This window comes from Myxocyprinus asiaticus, chromosome 30 (genome assembly GCF_019703515.2).
Source record: "Myxocyprinus asiaticus isolate MX2 ecotype Aquarium Trade chromosome 30, UBuf_Myxa_2, whole genome shotgun sequence".
In the NCBI taxonomy this organism is placed as follows: Eukaryota; Metazoa; Chordata; class Actinopteri; order Cypriniformes; family Catostomidae; genus Myxocyprinus; species Myxocyprinus asiaticus.
This window is the reverse complement of record NC_059373.1, coordinates 45,136,071-45,155,330: the sequence shown is the minus strand read 5'-3', so window position 1 is coordinate 45,155,330 and position 19,260 is coordinate 45,136,071. Positions and strand designations below refer to the sequence as shown.

Here is a 19,260-nt window from a genome sequence, read left to right as displayed (position 1 = left end):
GATGTTTATTTAGCTATTTATTGTATTTTTATTTATTCTTTATTTTCTAAGTGTTAATTTCTAGAATTTGTTTACAATGTATAATAATAATGTCAAATATTCTTTGATAAAAAATATTTAAGAAAACAGCCTTCCGAGTACCTTTGCATAGTAATATCAGTGCAAAATCGGTGAAAAATCCACATAGAAAAGGTCTGTTTTCATTCCAGCTCAAAAATTAAACATATTGGCCACCATATCGGTAATCTGTGAATTTTCCCTCTCTAAAATTGGTATCGGTCGGGCTCTAATTTCTATAATAAACATATGTGGCCCTCTAACTTATAAAACAATGTAATTTTGTGAACTGTTGTGTTCAACCTCTAATGTGCAACGTTTTTATATAACAGACTATAACCTAAAACAATTTAATATCTAAATTATCAGCTCAACTGGGTACACAGTTTGTGTATTTGTACATTGCTGACTCAAATGAAACTGCTTAGTGGTGTGCATAAAACACCAAATACATACTCTGAGACAAAAATGTATGAAATTAAATAAAATCATATATTTTCATGCCAAATCCAAAATGGCAACTGGCTACAGGGCAAACCATTGTAAATATGGTATTGTTGCACTTTCCACATCCCAAGAAATGTAAGGATACAAGTCAGTCATAACAGTTTTAGTTGTAGCACCCACTACAGGCAAAATTGGTAGAAACTTTGCATGCAGATATTTAGTTGTAGCACCCCCTATAGGTGAAATTAGTCAAAACTTTGCATGCATCCTCAAACGGTTCTTTTATCAAAGTACACAAAGTTTCGTTAAGTTTGTGCTTTGCGTATTGCAGATATAGGTCAATTAGTCTAAATGAGCAATTCCCAGGCATTTCATAGGCTTATATCTTCAAAACACTTTTACCTATCAAAATTCTTTTGATAACATTTTGCCAGCATGGTCTAGAGCTGACACAAAATTAGGTGAAGATCCGATGAACGCCCTAGGAGGAGTTTGAAAAAGTAGGTTTTTCAGAAAATTAGAATGACAAACACTCTAGAGATGTAAATAAAACAGAGATAAACATTTCATAGGACCTGAATCAAGGATTCAGATGGAACAAGAATTTAGATTTTAGTCCACATGGATACAGAATTATTAACACAAACATACATTTGCTTATTACAGTGCCACCTTGTGGCCGATTCTCACAAAACTTGGAACGCTGCCTCGTTTCGACACAATGTATGAATATCTCAATTTTTGTAATGGTCGGCCATTCATATTTGACTTTACTAGCTGCTGAAATTTGATTGGCTGCTGGCGGCCATGTTTTTTTATTTGTCTAAGTGATATTGGAGTATGTAATCATTTGTGAAATACAAGCAGCATACAAATTTTCAACTTCATTGATCATACGGTTGTGGAGTTAGGAATGTTTATTATTTGTAGCGCCCCCCCATAGGTGAAATCTGACGCAACTTTGCATGCAGCCTCAGAATGTCATGTCTGTGTATCAATTTTCATTACATTTGTTAGATATAGGTCAATTCGTAAAAAATGGAGGACGTCTGACCATCTCATTGGCTTATATCTTTGCAACGCTTTGACGAATTATAATTCTTTTGATCATTTTTTTGTCAGCAGGGTCCATGCTACATACAAACAAAATTTAGTGCGAATCAGACATACATCCTAGGAGTTACAAAAAGTAGGTTTTTCAAAAAATCTAAATGGTGGAAAAATTTCATAGGCGGAAATGAAATTGCCAATAACATTATTTTTAGAGTTTGACCCAAGGATTCAGAGGGAAAAAAAACTTGATTCTAGCCCATACGGTTCCAGGTTCCACCTTATTATAGTGCCACCTAGTGTCTGAAAAATTTGTGTAGCAAAACTTTGTGTAGCCTGAGTAGTGGGTGCGATTATGAACCGTCGCACCAAGTTTGGGGTCTCTGCGGTGTACAGTCTCTGACGCCCAGACATTTTAGGGCAGAAAAATAAGAAATTCCTACAAAAATAAATAAAAATAGGGTTCCAGCACTTCGGGCTTGAACCCCTAAATATAGCTGCAAGCAGCGATTAGCGGGGTTCAAGCCTTTAAGTTCACATGCAACAGATATTAAGTATTAATTAGACAGCCTGAAAGCAACTAAAACAATGTTAAAGTGCCTTAATTTTGAGAAACATCAGGTGAGGTATCACAGATATGGTATTTTTTACATTCCTGATTGTTATAGCGCCACCAAGAGGCATAGGTATGCAATTGTTTTCATGTGTCCTCAGAATGACCCCATACATAAGTGTATCAAATTTTGTGAAAAAAATCTCATTCCGTTCAAGAGTTATAACTGTTTAAATAACAGTTATTTAAACGCCCACTATTTACATTTTGTTTAGCTTTCCAATGTTGAATCACAAGTAAATTTTTTTTTTTATATATAATTATTAATAATGGGACTCCAGAGAATCTTTCTGCACTGGTTGGGTTCCAATCGGGTCAACGGACTAGGACTAGTTCAAATATCGGCTGAAAGATATTTTTGTTGATGGCGGCCATGTTTTTCAAGGTAAGTGACTGTACTCAGACCTGGATGGCACCTTAGACACAGACACTGCATGCAAAATTTCAAGTCGATCGGTCCAACCGTTCCATAGTTAGACATTTTTACGTTTTTTACTATTATAGCACCACCAAGAGGTGGAGATGCACAATTGTTTTTGGGTGTCCTTAGAATGACTCCATACATATGTGTACCAAAATTTGGTGATCTCATTTCGTTCAAGAGTTATAACCGTTTAAGTAAAAGTGAACCCGCCCACTACATACATTTTTGCATACTGTTTAATGATGAATCAATTTCAAAAATCCTTTAACAACTTATCATATTGGGACTCTGCTGAATCTTTCTGCACTGGTTTGGATCTGACTGGACGCACGGCCTAGCATTATTTTTTTTCAAACAATCCAAAGTAGCGGGAAAACAAAGGGGCGGAGCAAAAATCTGACAATGGACAAAACTCTTCGACATGGAACAATGAATCACTGGAAAAAAAGAATTTTATCTCTAGCCCTTAAGGCCCAAAATGTGATTTTTTTTTTCTCGTTTTGATCACTGTAGCGCCACCGTGAGGTTGATCGGTGCGAGACTTTGAGCTGTTGTAGACTGGAGGAGTACTACCTATCCCCAAAGTTTCGGTTTGGTCTGCACGATCAGTTTTAGGGCAGAAAAATAAATATAGCTGCAAGCAGCAATTACGGGGCCAAGCACGTCAACCATTATTAGGCACAACAATGGCAAAAAAATAAGTAATTAAAGCAATCTGGTCATGATTTTAGGCTAAATGGTTGAAAAACCATGAATATTATCAGTTACAAAGGGACATAAAAGTTTATTACTTTTGACCAACAGGTGACGCTGTCAACAAATTGATATGGTGTGGTCAAGGTGCAGTCATGACACGTATAAAGTTTCATGTCAATACGCCAAAGCATTGCCGAGATAGAGCCTGATAACCATTCTGGCACCGTGCCATCAAATTGAATGAAAACTGTTTGGTCTATCAACACGAAATCCATAACTTTTTGTCGGCATGGTCTAAAGGTGGTCTGATTCCATTTTGGTTAAAATCTGACAAACACTCTAGGAGTTTGAAAGTAGGTTTTTATAGGATTTCAAAATGGCGGACAGGAAGTTCAATCGATCATTGCATAATTGGTATCCACGTTCTCAGCACGACCCACAGAATCTACCAAGTCTGATCTAATGTCAATAGCAAAGTAATCAAAAGCTATTAGCATTTAATGAAAATTTGGTATAACTTTTGACCAGAAAGTGGCGCTGACCCAAAACTTTGAGTACCTTCAGGCCATTGTGCCAATGACACATAACGAGTTTTGTAACGATATGTCAATTCGCTTGGAAAATAAAGCATTTTACAACAAAATTCAAAATGGCCGATATAGGAAAATTTAGTATCATTCGACTCGACATCCCGCACAGAATCTAACAAGACTAAATTTGTCCTAAACCGTTCAGAAGTTATAAGCTAAAATATGCATTTCACATCTCATGACCACTAGGTGACGCTGTGTCGAAACTGTGCAAGTACCCTTAACACACACCAAGTTTGGTGTGAATACGCTAAAGCATTGCGGAGATATAGCCTCACGTCCAATTTGGCGGTGTATTTTTGCACGTTATTCAAGAACCTTTTGACTAAACAACCTGAGTTCCATAACTTCTTGTCAGCCTGGTCTGAAGATGATCTGATTCAATTTGAGCAAATCGGACAAACGGTCTAGGAATTTGAAAAGTAGGTTTTTCGAAAAATTCAAAATGGCGGAATTTTGATTCTAGCACTTACACGTGTGAAATTTTGGGTAGTTAGTAGCGCTAGAGGGTTTAATTTAGAGACTCCAAATTTGCTCCAGTTAATGTTCAGACTGCACTCTGTGCCAATTTTCACAACTTTCCTGCATACGGTTCTCTGGGCTGCAATAGACTCAATGGTGGAAGAAGAAATAAAAAGAACACTAACGATTACAATAGGTGCCTACACATTTTAAGTGCTCGGCCCCTAATAAAAATCCTTACAAAAACAACAGGGTTTCTAGCCCTTTGGGCTTGAACCCCTAATAATAAAATAAAAAGATTAGTGCACTTCATCAGACTGAAATGTGGCACTTTTTTACTTTGACTATGTTTGTCAAGTTGTAAATAAAGAGAAAATTATATAAAGATGGAATTTATTTATAAAGTAGTTAATTCACTGACTGGATTACTCAGAATTACACATTGTGACATGGCTTACTATATAATGTTTTTTTTTTATTATTCAATAAATGCATGATGTTTCCAAAGTCACTGAGTAATCATGTTAATTGTGATTTCAATATTGATCAAAATAACCGTGATTATGATTTTTGCCACAATCGAGCAGCCCTATCTATCAGCATCTTGTTTTCTCCACTTGCCATTTTCAACTACACACAACTATTGTCTATCTGCATTTAAGGCAATAAATGCAGATAGACAATAGTATGTAACTGAAGGCAGACATGACTGCAGACAGTAGAAGTCTGCTGCTGTTTTTCTCACCAGGTTCTCGATGGCTGCCTGCTCCAGAAACTTCTGCGCCGCCTCCAACTCATTCCGATCTGAAAATCAATTCAATCACAGACAATCATCATTATTTAACACTATATCACACATGACATCCATGAACCCATCTTAACAAATCTCCCGGGCCTCATGACCACTGCCCGTCAACTTTTACACACATCACCAGCTTGCATAGTATTATATTAGTGTGTTTTTTTAGGAATGGGCAGATCGATACTAAAGTATTGATACTTCCGATACTGATGTGGTATCAAAAATATCTATCCTCACATAAAAAATACAGATTCTGAAGTTTTTTTTTTTTGTTTTTTTTTAACAAGTGATCCTATTATTTAGATTACTTGAATATTAATGCATATCATAAGCTTCGAAGTGGAAAAAAAAAGAATTATTAGCGAATAATTGCATGGCACCGGAGCCATTTTTTCTTCTGCTCATCTTGACATGCAGAAATACTAAAATACACAAGCATTCACAGACAGCGCTCACCCGAAAGGGAAAATGACTGAAAAGTCATAGCACTCGTTCAAAGAGTGAGCAGTGCTTTCCTGAGGTAATGACAGAAAAACAGCATCTGGAGTTATTCAGAGTAGGCTAATGACAAATCTAGATGTGACATGTATTTTAATGGGCTTGTTTGACTATTTTTACAGGTTTATTTAAATTCAGAGTTGATAAAACATTGTTAATGCTCTGTAATCCTCGTTAATAAATGATACCCTTATGAAATCTTACCATGGACTTACTGTGGTAATATTGTATTAACCATGACTACTATGTTTTTTGGCAGTAACCATGGTTTTGATACAATTAACCATGGTTTTACTACAGCATTACTGTAGTATCCATATGGTAACTTAGTTTTAGTAATAGTAACCATATAATATCTATGGTTAATTTTGAGAGTTTTTATGTGGCTTATACTAACTCATTTTTAAAGCATAAACAAAGCAACCTAATAATTTTCTCTTTAGGCCCTATTACTACATTTAAGTAATAATAAAGGTACTAATTTTATCCAAAGAATTCGTAAAACTTCAATTTAATATTAGTATCAGTATTGGTATCGATATCGGCCTAAAAGTACTTGGTATAGGATCGAAAATAAAATAAATAGTATTGCCAATCCCTAGTGTTTTTAACTATGTGCCTAGTTCTTTCATTACAGCAAAAAAAAAAAAAAAAAAACTCATTAGTACCACACTTTAATAGTAATACAACCATAAACATGCCATTTACTCCGATGTTTTATTTCATAATTATTCAAACAACGACAAAGCAATCAAGTCCAAATCAACATTAAACTGATGGACTTTCTAAAGCAGATCAAATGACTGACTGCTAATCATGCTAACAGCTAGCCACTTCCTGACTAGCATGCTAACCTGCAAACTTTACCAATACAAACCTACTCGCGATAAACGACACAATGGAAGTACACGTGCTGAAATATGATTAATTAAGAGCCCTAACGGACTAACCTACTTATTTAAATCACATTATTTGTGACGTGTGAGTGAAACACACGGCCGCCCACTACACAGGCCGGCAAACACACACTTACACGATACACACGCGGACACATGATGTTTAACGGATGATGTGTGTGTGTGTTTAGTGCAGATGATGAGGGTCAGATCAATGAAAGTGTGCGTTTCAACAGATGTGTCCACACAACATGTGTGTGTCTGTGTATGAGAGAGACGCGCGTGGCCTTCGTTGCATTAGCCGCCAGCTAACACACACACACACACACACACACACACACACACACACACACACACACAACCTAAGTTAAACTGTCACCCTCTCACCACACATGTGAATACGTGACACTTCTGTGAATAAAGTTCGTGTATACGTGTATGGTGTGGAGTGCGAGTCTCGTGTACCTGGAGACACGGTTTTCTCGAGGATTGTGATCAGCTCCATCCTGACGCGCGCAAACGCGACGAGATCTGCAGTGACGCGCGAGAGAGGGCAGGAATGAGGAGAACCAGTTGTATAAAATCACAATCACGTACACGCGTGGTAATGATGAAGACTTTCTCAGTGTCTGCACGCGCAGTTAAACGCTTCTTCTCATTTGCCGCTGTAGCGAGGAAAAGGCCGCGCGGAATTTCCGCCAGCGGAACGATATCACGAACTGTCGCAAAAGTCTCCTCCCATCGTCACACGACAACTGCCAGAACCCCTCTGCCAAGTTTAAGTCTTTAAGGTTAGCGTAACTTGGCGGGACACTGACGAGGAAACCAGAGGCCGTTCTTTTAGAATGGATGTTAATGGAGGAGATGCATCAGTAATCTGAATAAACTGCTTTTGTGAGGACACAGCTAATCATTTAATGATCTGACCGAATTTCAGCTAATGTTTTAGATGTTTTACACCAAGAAATTATTTTAGAGTGCTGTTTGAAAAGAGAAATCACAGAAGTTTTTTGCGACAGGTGTGTGTCAGTTTACGGCACCCACGTTCGTTTGTAAAGGTTTCCGCAAACGGTGTCGTAACAAGCTAGTTGACCGTTACGCTCTCTTCTATGGTAGAGCGGCGGAGGCTATTAAACAAAATCATCTCTGCTATGGCCGCATCTCAAAACCTCGTGAGCTGCCTTTGTAGACAGAAATTTTGGCCATCACAATCTCAAAACCTACTAAACTGCCCAACAAGACAGCAGTTTTTAAGCATAATAGTCTGAAAACCTAGTGAGCTGCCACCTATGCAGCATTTTTGCGGTCATACAAAATGCTGTTTTGGTAGGCAGCTCTGCAGGTTTTGAGACAAGTCTAAGGACACAGATCTTCTCTGACTCCAGGCAGGTGGACAGTTCATTCTAATAACACTTTTTGAAGGGAAACAAATCTGGCATTATACTAATCTAATAACTAATATGATAATAATTACCTTTAGAAAAGATATACTGTAATAAAGTAGGCCTACCTCAACATAATTCCTGAAAGTTGCATCACTTCATGAGATGATGAAATCAAGAGGCTCTGCTTGGCTAGATTCCACACCCCATACTACTGTATGTTAGTGATTTGTACACTGTAAATTGTCATTACTGTAAAAATCAAGTTGTCTTAAGTAAGTATTACTTGAAATGTCAAGTTTTGGACTCATAACTCAAATATTTAAGTTCATTGAACTTATTTTTCTTAAAAATCCATAGACTTAAGATTTGAAGTGTTAATAACTCAAAATATTGAGTACAAAATTGAGGCTACATGGAATACCCACAATCCCTTGCTGCTTTAATTATGTTTCCTTGGTCAGAGGGAACAGATTGGGGAATTTAAATAATTGTTATAAAGAATTCATAGATGTTTTAGCTCTTTTGTTGTATTATTTATGCTTTGTTGCAAATAGTTGTTTGGTGTAATGTCACCATTAGGGTGATCTGTGTCTCTTTGGTCAAGCTGGACCCTGTCACACTATCTTAGTAGGGATGGGCAATACCACTTATTTTCTTTGCGATCTGATAGCAATAATTTAAAGTCCAATATCGTCAATACTGATACCAATACCGATACTTCTATTAAATGTATTTTTTTGCGATTACTTGGGATAAAATGGGTAATTTAAAATAATATTTTTAGTCATAAATCGTCATTATTATTTTTTTTAGCCTAAACAGAAAATGAGTTTAGACTTTTGTTTTGTTTACCCTTACAAAAATTAACCATTTCACTACAGTAACTGTAGTTTAACCATGGTATTTAGTTAAACCATAGTTACCATGCAATTAACCATGGTTACTACTACAATATTACTTTAGTAATATTAACTATTGGTTAACAATTTTTTCAAATCAAATCACTTTTATTGTCACACAACCATTACACAAGTGCAATAGTGTGTGAAAATCTTGGGTGCAGTTCCGAGCAACATAGTAGTCGTGACAGTGATGAGACATATACCAGTTTACAATAACATCAGATTAACACAACACAAATTTAAAGTCTAATATACACATAATTACACACAACACAATATACAAATAATAACATACACTGTACAGTATACAATACACACAATATAGAATACACATTATACAATAAAAAAAAAAAGTATATATATAGTATATATAAAATGTACAGTAGGTTGTATTATACTGTGTTGACATTTAGGCTGTCAGTTGATAGTAAGTTGCCAGTGTGTTGTTAAGAGAGAATATAATATAATAATAATATAATTGTAGGGCTTTACTGGTTGTTTAGATCAGTGTTACTATCAGAAATAATTAATAATTATTTCTGTAGTTATTAATCAATATTTAAATTAATTAATTGGATCTAACTAATTAAAACCTCATATGGGACTCCAGTAAATGTAGTGTGCTACGTTTAGGAGCAAGTTTGGTTATTAGCAATAATTAATAATTATCAAAGATAATTACTAATTATTAAAATCAATAGAACATTGATGAGAATCAATGTTAGCTTTTTTAATCCTTTAAAAAAAAAATCAACAATTATCAAAGATAATCGTTAATTGTTAACATCGATGAAACATTAATTAAAATTAACACTTGCTTATTAATCATTCAAATTCAACAATCATCAAAAATCAATGCAGTATTAATAAGGATTAACATTGATGGGGCACCACCCTAGAATTAGGGACTAATAACCAAATAGTAATACAGTCTCAACATTAGATTGTTTTCTTAGGAAAATCGACATCCGAAGAATATCGATTTTCGGGAAAAAAACAATGAATGAAGGTTTGAATCCGAGCACTGACATCCCGTCAGCATGACACAGACGTATGCAAAACAAACCAAAACACTTCTTTTTGTAATATAAACAAAGTTTATTTATGCAGTAATATCAATTAATAATTAATACAATGCAGTCAATAAACTTCTGACTTACAACTACAAACTAAACAGTGACATGATTAGATATGGAACATGAGCGGACATGGCGGTCCATAAACTGTACAAGCAAAAACCTTGAAACACAAGAATAACACGCTATAATATTCTATCTCTGCCCAGACGTAAACCTCTTACTTGAATCGCATGAGGACACAGGTAGAATGTGTTTTCCTCCGTCCTTTAACTTTGACCCGGTTCCTTGAGGCTCGGGTGATGACGGGAGGCCGTTTCCTCGCTCTGTCGGCGGGCGGTACGGCTGTTGATTCTTGGCGGGCTGGCGGAGAACTCAGAAATGTCGACTTGATTGAAGATGGAAGAGAAATCTATAATCTCTTCACTTCTGTAGGCCAACGGATGAAGATGCGGATTGCTCAGTGGACTCCTTTGGATATGTTAGAGTGTTCGGTTGAACACAGAGTAATCTCAACTCGTCCAGCGAGATGGAGATTGTATGGCTACAGTTTCAGATCGGACATTACTTCCTTGTGCCACGAGGTTGCACCGGAGAGCAGCAAAAAGCTGCGTCCGTATTCGGTGAACTAAGTCGCTGGAAGCAAATTCTGGAAGCATTTCAGAATTATTTGAACTCCTGATGATGTCATGTTTGAGGGGCGTTCTGTTGTGTGCCTCATCCAATAGGAGTTGAGAATTCGATCCTTTAGTGAGCAAGGCTTCATGGATTTGTAGTCTGTTTTGGACTCCCTTTGTTTGATTTTGGCACGATTTTTATCAGTAAAATTTACGACATGGAATGTGTGGGGGCTGAGTTAGGTTTTATGACTGTTAGGCCTGCCTTTGTCTTCTATCTGAATACATGAGGCCCAACATAATTTATAACAGTCTGGTGTGAGATATAAGAGTAATAAAGTGCAGTGCTGATGTATTTTGATCGTGGGAGATCAAGAGTTCAGAAGTCTGATTGCTTGGGGGAAGAAGCTGTCATGTAGTCGGCTGGTGCGGGTCCTGATGCTGTGATACCGCCTGCCTGATGGTAGCAGTCCATGGCCCGGGTGGCTGGAGTCTCTAATGATGCTCCGAGCTTTTTTCACACACCGCCTGGTATATATGTCCTGGAGGGAGGGAAGCTCACCTCCGATGATGTGTTTGGCAGTTCGCACCACACTTTGCAGGGCTTTGCGGTTGTGGGCGGTGCTATTGCCGTACCAGTTGGAGATACAGTGCTGGTGTAGAACCGTGTGAGGATGTGGCGGTTCATTCCAAACTTCCACAGCCATCTCAGGAAGAAGAGGCGCTGATGAGACTTCACAATGGCCACAACGGACCATGTGAGTTCCTCAGTGATGTGGACACCGAGGAACTTGAAGCTGGTGACTCTCTCCACTGGTGCTCCATTGATGGTGATGGGGCTGTGTTCTTTTTCTTTTCTCCTGAAGTCCACGACAAGCTCCTTTGTCTTACTGACGTTAAGGGAGAGGTTGTGCTCCTGACACCAGTGTGTCAGAGTGTGCATCTCCTCTCTGTAGGCTGTTTCATCATTGTCAGTGATCAGACCTACCACCGTCGTATCATCAGCAAACTTAATGATGGCATTGGAGCTGTGTGTTGTCACACAGTCATGTGTGTATAGGGAATAGAGGAGTGGGCTGAGAACACAGCCTTGCGGGGCTCCAGTGTTAAGGGTCAGTGATGAGGAGATGTTACTGCCCATTCTAACCACCTGGCGTCTGCTTGACAGGAAGTCCAGGATCCAGCTGCACAGTGAGCTGTTTAAGCCCAGAGCCTGGAGTTTCTCATCAAGCTTGGAGGGCACTATGGTGTTGAATGCTGAGCTATAGTCTACAAACAACATTCTCACATAAGTGTTCTTTTTTCCAGGTGGGAGAGAGCAGTGTGTATTGTAGATGCAATGGCATCATCAGTGGAGCGGTTGTTGCGTTAAGCAAACTGCAATGGGTCTAGTGATGGAGGCAGCACAGAGCAGATGTAATCTCTGATTAGTCTCTCAAAGCATTTGCTGATGATGGGGGTCAGAGCAACAGGATGCCAGTCATTTAAGCAAGTGAGTTTGGATTGCTTTGGAACAGGCACAGTGGGGGACATTTTAAAGCATGTGGGGACTACAGACAAAGAGAGAGAAAGGTTGAAAATGTCCGTAAAAACACCAGCCAGTTGGTTCGCGCATGCTCTGATGACGCGGCCCGGAATGCCGTATGGATGAGAATGCCAGCTCTGTTTCCCCTTTTCCTTTTGCGTTTCCACGGCTGGGCAGTCCAGAAAAAGGGCTCCGCTGGTGTGTTTGTAAACAGCGGGTCGGCATTGAGGAATTTGAAGTCCGGTTTACGGTGTGTAATTGCAGCACCAATGTCCAAAAGTGCCATAGACAATAAGGCAGACAACATCCAAGACAAAAAACATAAGAATTGTAAACAAAACAAACAAAACACTACAATGTTGTGTCGGAGCTCGCAACGCAGCAGCCATACTCAGCGCCATCTTGAGTCCTCATATTTAATTACTTATTAACAACAATTATACACAATTATAAGAAATAAGAAATGTCACCTTTAGATATGTTGTTATTTTAGCGTGAATTTACTCAAGAAGCAGTGGTGTAGTAGTGTCTAAAGAGGTGGACATACTGTGAATTTATGAAAAACGCATGCACTCTCTCTCTAAAATTCATTTACAATTTATGTGCAGTTCATGTAAAATGTTTAAGAATTTTTTTTCTCTATTAAAATTGGGACTGTTGTAATTATAGTCCCACATAAACTTAGAATATGTATATCAGGGTAAGTTTCTTGCTGGCATGGTGTAGAGTACACTGCTAAGAACAATGGTATGGTAACTTCATGTTAAATATGTACTTAAATTAATAGGTGTCATTAATGTTCCTTTTATTAGGCTACTATGAAAAATGTTAATACTTTATTATTATTCTAACTAATAAACTAATTCATAATACGCAATAAACTGTTAAGCATTGTAGCTAATATTAGTAAAGTTCACGTTAAAACGTTATCTTGTATTTCCATATATAGCCTACATAAAAATGTATGGTTTTATTATTATTATTATTATTATTTGTGTACTATTATGTGCTTTTCTGTGTAGAGTGAAATTGTTTGCCTACTTAGAAATATAAATGTAACTTATTTGATATCACGAGAAAAAGGCACCACCGACAGCAAAAGGAAAATAAAAAAAAGGAAAAAAAAAAAAAAAAACATCAAAAACTATCAGAGGTGCAATAACATGCAGTATTTTCACAAAGTTTAATAGCATAAGTTAAATTTAAATGTATATACATATATTTACGTTTAGCAGGGAAATAAATATGCAGTGCAAATTATAGTTTCTCCAGGGATGCTTGTGTATCAGACGCTGGAAATGTCCCGCCCCTTACTAAAACGGAAAATATGATTGTTTAGCAAATAAATATCCAATCGCGTCTGAAATGAACGTTCTGATAGTCCGACTGTCTTTCTTGCCAGTGCTCCCCAGTGCATCTCCGTGCACGTTTAGAGAGAATCTCTGTCAAATAAAATAAAATAAAAAAAATAATAAAACACAATTCACTCTACGGTGCTGCGGCATCGCGTTATTAGATTGAAAAAGTTCTGGTGTTCAAAAGCCTACTCGTTGTAATGGCGGCCACACGAATCATTACTTATTTCAGTTGGGCATACGCAAAATCCTAAAACAGATAGGAGGGCATACGACGTATGCCTGCGTATGCCCTAGACTACACGACCAGAAGCTGGTTCTCTGATTTTCTATCATAACCTCTACAAGGCACTGATCCCTCTTGTTTAAACGAATCTTGTGACGGTGCAAGTGCTTGTCTGCTTGTGTTTTTCAGCATTTATGAATGTTAAGATGAGCGGAAGAAGAAACAGTTCCCATCCTGCACAAGTATTTGCTAATATAGCCTAATCCATTTGATTTCACTTTGAAGCTTATGATTATTGTTCGTGGCAACCAAATAATAATAATTTGTTTAAAAAAATCAATATTTTTGTGTGAGGATCGATATTTTTGATATAACATCAGTATCGGAAGTATCCATACTTTAGAATCAGTTATCATCTTTATTTGAGCTGTGCTGTTGTTTGATCTAAAATTCAAATTCAAATTCAAATTCAAATCTGAGTTGCATGTAGTTAACTCACCTTAAATAGTTAAGTTCACTCTACTTGAAAACCAAGTTAATTGAACTTAAATACTCAAGTTTTGGGAGACCCCATTACTCAATGGAATTGAGGGAATGAGTTTGCTCAATCAGATGAGTGCAATGAACTTATTAGGGTTTTCAGTGTAGTTAACTGAGGCAGTAGGCAGATATTATTACTGTTACTTGTATCAGGGGCGACAGCACGATTCTGATCCATGGTATGTAGAAGACAAAATAAATAAATCATTACTCGTATTTAAACCCCAGCAGTTAGTTGTTTACATTATACTTTCTTAATTTAAACGTTTTAATTTAACTTTAAACACTTTCCATTAGTCTTAATTAAAATTAGTTTATGATAAACGTGCATTTAAACCTCTTAAATTGACATTTCATTTGCACAATAATTTCTATGCGCAAGATCTGTCAATTGTCCTGTCATCATCACAAAAATTATTACATAACAAAGAAATAGTCTTACATTTCTGATTAAAGTAAGTAACCAATGCCCACCTTACAGTGAAAAGTTCAACCTCCTGGTCCATGACGTGTCAAATTCATTCAGTACTCGCTGTTTATTCCAAAGTCTTCGTGAATGTTCATTAGCTCCAAACCTGTGATGCGCGTCTCCGTCTTGCACGTAGGATTTATGTGCGCCAAAAATGTAAGAAGTACTCTGCTTGCTTTTATTATTTTTTAAACACTAATTGGGTTTCCATCCAACAATTATAAATGAATTGCGCATAAGAAATCCTGAATAGAAATGCTTGATATGCGAATAAACTCTCAAAATTCGCTTTAGATTTAATGCGCTATAGGTGGATTTTCTAGAGTTTCGCATTAGTTAAAATGCGCATTAAGGTGATGGAAACAGTTTGTTCGCAAAATGATGAAGGGTTTTGACCATTTGTGCATGTGTTATGAGTGTGCGATTGCTTGATGTACTGGCCCAACGTCAAGACCAACCTTGGCACACAATTCTTTGAACAAAGCCCTTGACATTGGGAAATGTTAACCCAAAGTGGGTCCTCACAATCCGCCAGAACAGTTTTAAGCGCGGGCACTCCCAGGTAGGCGGAGACTGGCGGCGTGTGGGCATCGCAGCCCATTTCAGCCTTCATTATACACTGATCAGCCACATTAAAACCAGCTGCCTAATATTGTGTAGTTCCCCCTTGTGCCGCCAAAACAGCGCCAACCCGCATCTCAGAATAGTGTTCTGAGATGCTATTCTTCTCACCACAATTGTACAGAGCGATTATCTGAGTTACCATAGACTTTGTCAGTTTGAACCAGTCTGGCCATTCTCTGTTGACCTCTCTCATCAACAAGGCATTTCCGTCCACAGAACTGCAGCTCACATGATGTTTTTTTGTTTGTTTTTGGCAGAATTCGGAGTAAATTCAAGAGACTGTTGTGTGTGAAAATCCCATGAGATCATCAGTTACAGTAATACTCAAACCAGCCTGTTTGGCACCAACAAACATGCCATGGTTCAAATTACTGAGATCACATGTTTTCCCCATTCTGATGGTTGATGTGAACATTAACTGAAGCTCCTGACCCGTAGCTGCATGATTTTATGCACTGGACTGCTGCCACACAATTGGCTGATTAGATCGCAAGGATGATTGTTGTTACCAGATGGGCTGGTTTAAGTATTTCTGTAACTGCTGATCTCCTGGGATTTTCACACACAACAGTCTCTAGAATTTACTCCGAATGGTGCCAAAAACAAAAAACATGCAGTGAGGGGCAGTTCTGTGGACGGAAATGCCTTGTTGATGAGAGAGGTCAACAGAGAATGGCCAGACTGGTTCGAACTGACAAAGTCTAACTCTGATAACCGCTCTGTACAATTATGGTGAGAAGAATATCACCTCAGAATGCTATTCTGAGATTCGGGTTGGCGCTATTTTGGCGGCATGAAGGGGACCTACACAACAGTGCTCGAACTGAATCAAGTCTTATGGGGGGTCCCCACCATAAGACTTTTTTTTTTGTAGTCTCGCAATATACAATTTATGCAAAATATACAATATAATTATTTGATCATAATATGCATAACTATATACTATTTATTAAAAACAGGCTTACATAAAAGAACAGGATTTTGTGTTGATAAAGAATAAAAAAATATATACATTTTCAGTCCAATGTTATATAACAAAGAGAGATAAGCTACTATTCTTCTTTTAAATGGCTTACTCCAAGTAATACTGGATTTAGAGGGTGACAAATCAGCAGACTCAAAAGGGCAACTATGGCAAATATACCAGGGGACTACATATCAGGCACTTGAAGACCCATAAAAGCATGTGACTTCAAAATACATTGAAATGTCTCAAAAACAGTAGAAAATAATCAGATGGCTTCCAGACTCACTGGATGGTATCACTGACAGATTCAGCAGTGGCACTGGAATAATTATTTCAAAAGAACATTTATCTGAAATAGAATCTTTTGTAACATTATAAATGTCTTTACTGTCACTTTTGCGCAATTAAATGCATCCTTGCTGAATAAAAGTATTAATTTCTTTCCCAAAAAAATTAAAAAATAAATTCTTACTAACCCCAAACTTTTGAACGGTAGTGTATAATGTTAATAAATGTTGTTCTTTTGAACTTTCTATTCATCAAAGAATCCTGAAATAAAATTGTACACAACTGTTTTCAACTGATAATAATCAGAAATGTTTCTTGAGCATCAATTCAGCATATCACAATGATTTCTGAAGGATCATGTGACACTGAAGACTGGAGTAATGATGCTGAAAATTCAGCTTTACATCACAGGAATAAATTACATTTTACTATTGTATTATGATTGTTTTAAATTGTAATAATATTTCATAATAATACTGTTTGTACTGTATTTTGGATTAAATCAATGCAGGCTTGGTGAGCAGAAGGGACTTTTGAACTTTTGAACAGTAGTGTACATCCAACAGAATAATTCTAGCATTATTTATCAATGTAGTATTTACTACCCTAAAAACAACTGGATGATTGATGTGACACTTTGTGATAATAATGTCTGTTCCAAAAGACTTGTTTAAATGCATGAAACTAGTTTATTAGATATTCAAAATATAAATTGTTAGTCTGTGTTAGTGTTGGTGGGGATTTTTCAGCTATTTCAGTGCAGTTACATTATTACGTCAGTAGGTGGCGGCAAGGGACTGGTATGAGTGAGTCAGTCAGCCGACTATTCAACCATTTCAGTCAAAAAGGCTGCTTTATTCAGGAACAAACCATGTTCAATATGTCAATCGTTGCTATTTCAAGAGTGAATCCCGCATTTATATGCGGATGTAATTCCGGAAACCTTGCAGCGTGTACGTGGTCGTTGGTCCTCCTCTTAGCAGCATGAAAAACAAGTGTTATACAAATTCTTAATGGATTTTATATAGCATAGAAAGCGCACAACGAGCGCTCCCTTTATATCACTAAAAAGCTGTCACTCATCTTCATCACGATCTCTAGCACCCCCGTAGAACCAGGCCTATTTATAATGAAAAATGAGCTAGCCTAAATGTTTCCAATTTATGCAAGGAATACAAAAGCCCCGACATGGAGTGGATAGATATAATAGAAAGATGTATACAGAGAAAATTACCCCTCAAAAAAGTCCGTAAGAAGCGTTCTCTTCCCGACTGCGAGTGGAGGTTTATTATTCTCCATTTTTTAGCTAAAGTTACCTTCTCCGGAGTGGCGCCAAGCAAGCAGTCATGTCAACGATGTCATGCGCTTAACGGTCTTTAGATGTGGGGCGGGGCGTTTACATTTTAAAGAGACACGACAACTAGCCTATAAACAAACTTAATATAAATTATTGTAAATAATTAATTCACGAAATTTACCGTATCCACTGCATGAATTTAATCAGATTTGTCATTATTATTTTTACTAAAATATAAGTATCTTGGGGACCGCCCTAAGTCTATTGTTTACTTCTTATGGGGGGTCCCAGATGCCCCCAGCCCACCCCCCTCAATTCAAGCATTTCTACACAATATTAGGCAGGTGGTTTTAATGTTGTGGCTGATCGGTGTATCAGATATTACACTTATTCTACGGCGTCTCCTGGCAGCATTTAATAAAACAAAATTGCTACAATCCTGCAAATAAAACTTTCCCCGAAGGAAGTCATTCAGCTGCTCCATCATAACAAGGCGGCTCCTTCAAGATAGGCCTAATGCGATGGATAGATCAAGATATTGGATGGAAATGCGCAAGGATTCGTATTTTCCTTAGTCGCATTTTTAGAAATGCGGTTAAAAATGTGAAACGTTTCGATAGAAACCCAGCTATTGTTAAACGAGAGGCTGTCACGAAACGTTATTACAATTACATTCTCCTTGTCAACTCTAGATTAACAACCAAATACGCATAGAGCGTCCGCCATTCACATTCTGACCGCCTATTATTTTGTGTGTAATATAATTTTGTTCTTTAAGTGTGTGGTTATTTTCCCCCAATTTATTTTAACATAAAAATACACACATCATTTAGAAATGATGTTACAGAGAAGTCATACTGAAATGCTGGCAATGTCAGGGTACGCAGTGTGCGTACTCTGCGTACAGGCAGGGGCTCCACTGAGTAGTATATTGATACTATCCAATATGCATGTCCCCATTTTCATTACAATTTACCGGGTTATAACATAGAATACAAAATAAAAAAAAATAAATAAAAAACTTGAATTCTACCTGTTTGCTTTGTAAATTCATACATCATACTTTTACTGTATATGCAGTGTTTTCTAAAGTGCATTTGTTTGTTTGTTTGTTTGTTTGTTTTTTTTTTTTTTTTTTTTTTGAGAAAAAGCAAAATTGCCTGCACTTTCAGTTCAATCCCATTATGCTGTGACATATCTACCTTTACTGGTTTGTTTTTGACAAACATTTTTTTTTGTTCAAACAGGTAAATTTCTCTTCAGTCTTTATCAGCATTTCATGTTGTCTCTACTTGTGTTGGCCCTGTCAATATCTTATATGTCATATTTTCTTCTATTAAAATGTCATTACAAGGCGCAGCAAAACTGGACGATACTACCAGAATTTACTTGGTTATCTATTTAAATTAAGAGCATACATTTTAAACCTCTGAAAGAGTTGAAATAATGCTGAA

At 37.2% G+C, this 19,260-nt stretch overlaps 1 protein-coding gene across 3 annotated transcripts in view; it reads right to left on the bottom strand.

The window, feature by feature from the left end:
* Nucleotides 1–7,289, bottom strand: part of LOC127421057 (importin subunit beta-1-like) — a 120,087-nt gene extending 112,798 nt beyond the window's left edge. Inside the window, exons 1-2 of one of the 3 annotated variants that reach the window (XM_051663789.1) lie at nucleotides 7,001–7,289; nucleotides 5,085–5,143 (exon numbers count right to left, since the gene is read on the bottom strand). In XM_051663789.1, coding sequence (XP_051519749.1) covers nucleotides 5,085–5,143; nucleotides 7,001–7,040 — 99 coding nt within the window. In that variant the 5' untranslated portion in view covers nucleotides 7,041–7,289. The remainder of the gene's footprint in view (nucleotides 1–5,084; nucleotides 5,144–7,000) is intronic. The other 2 variants (XM_051663788.1, XM_051663787.1) reach the window with 2 other exon arrangements.
* Nucleotides 7,290–19,260: the final 11,971 nt, after the last annotated feature.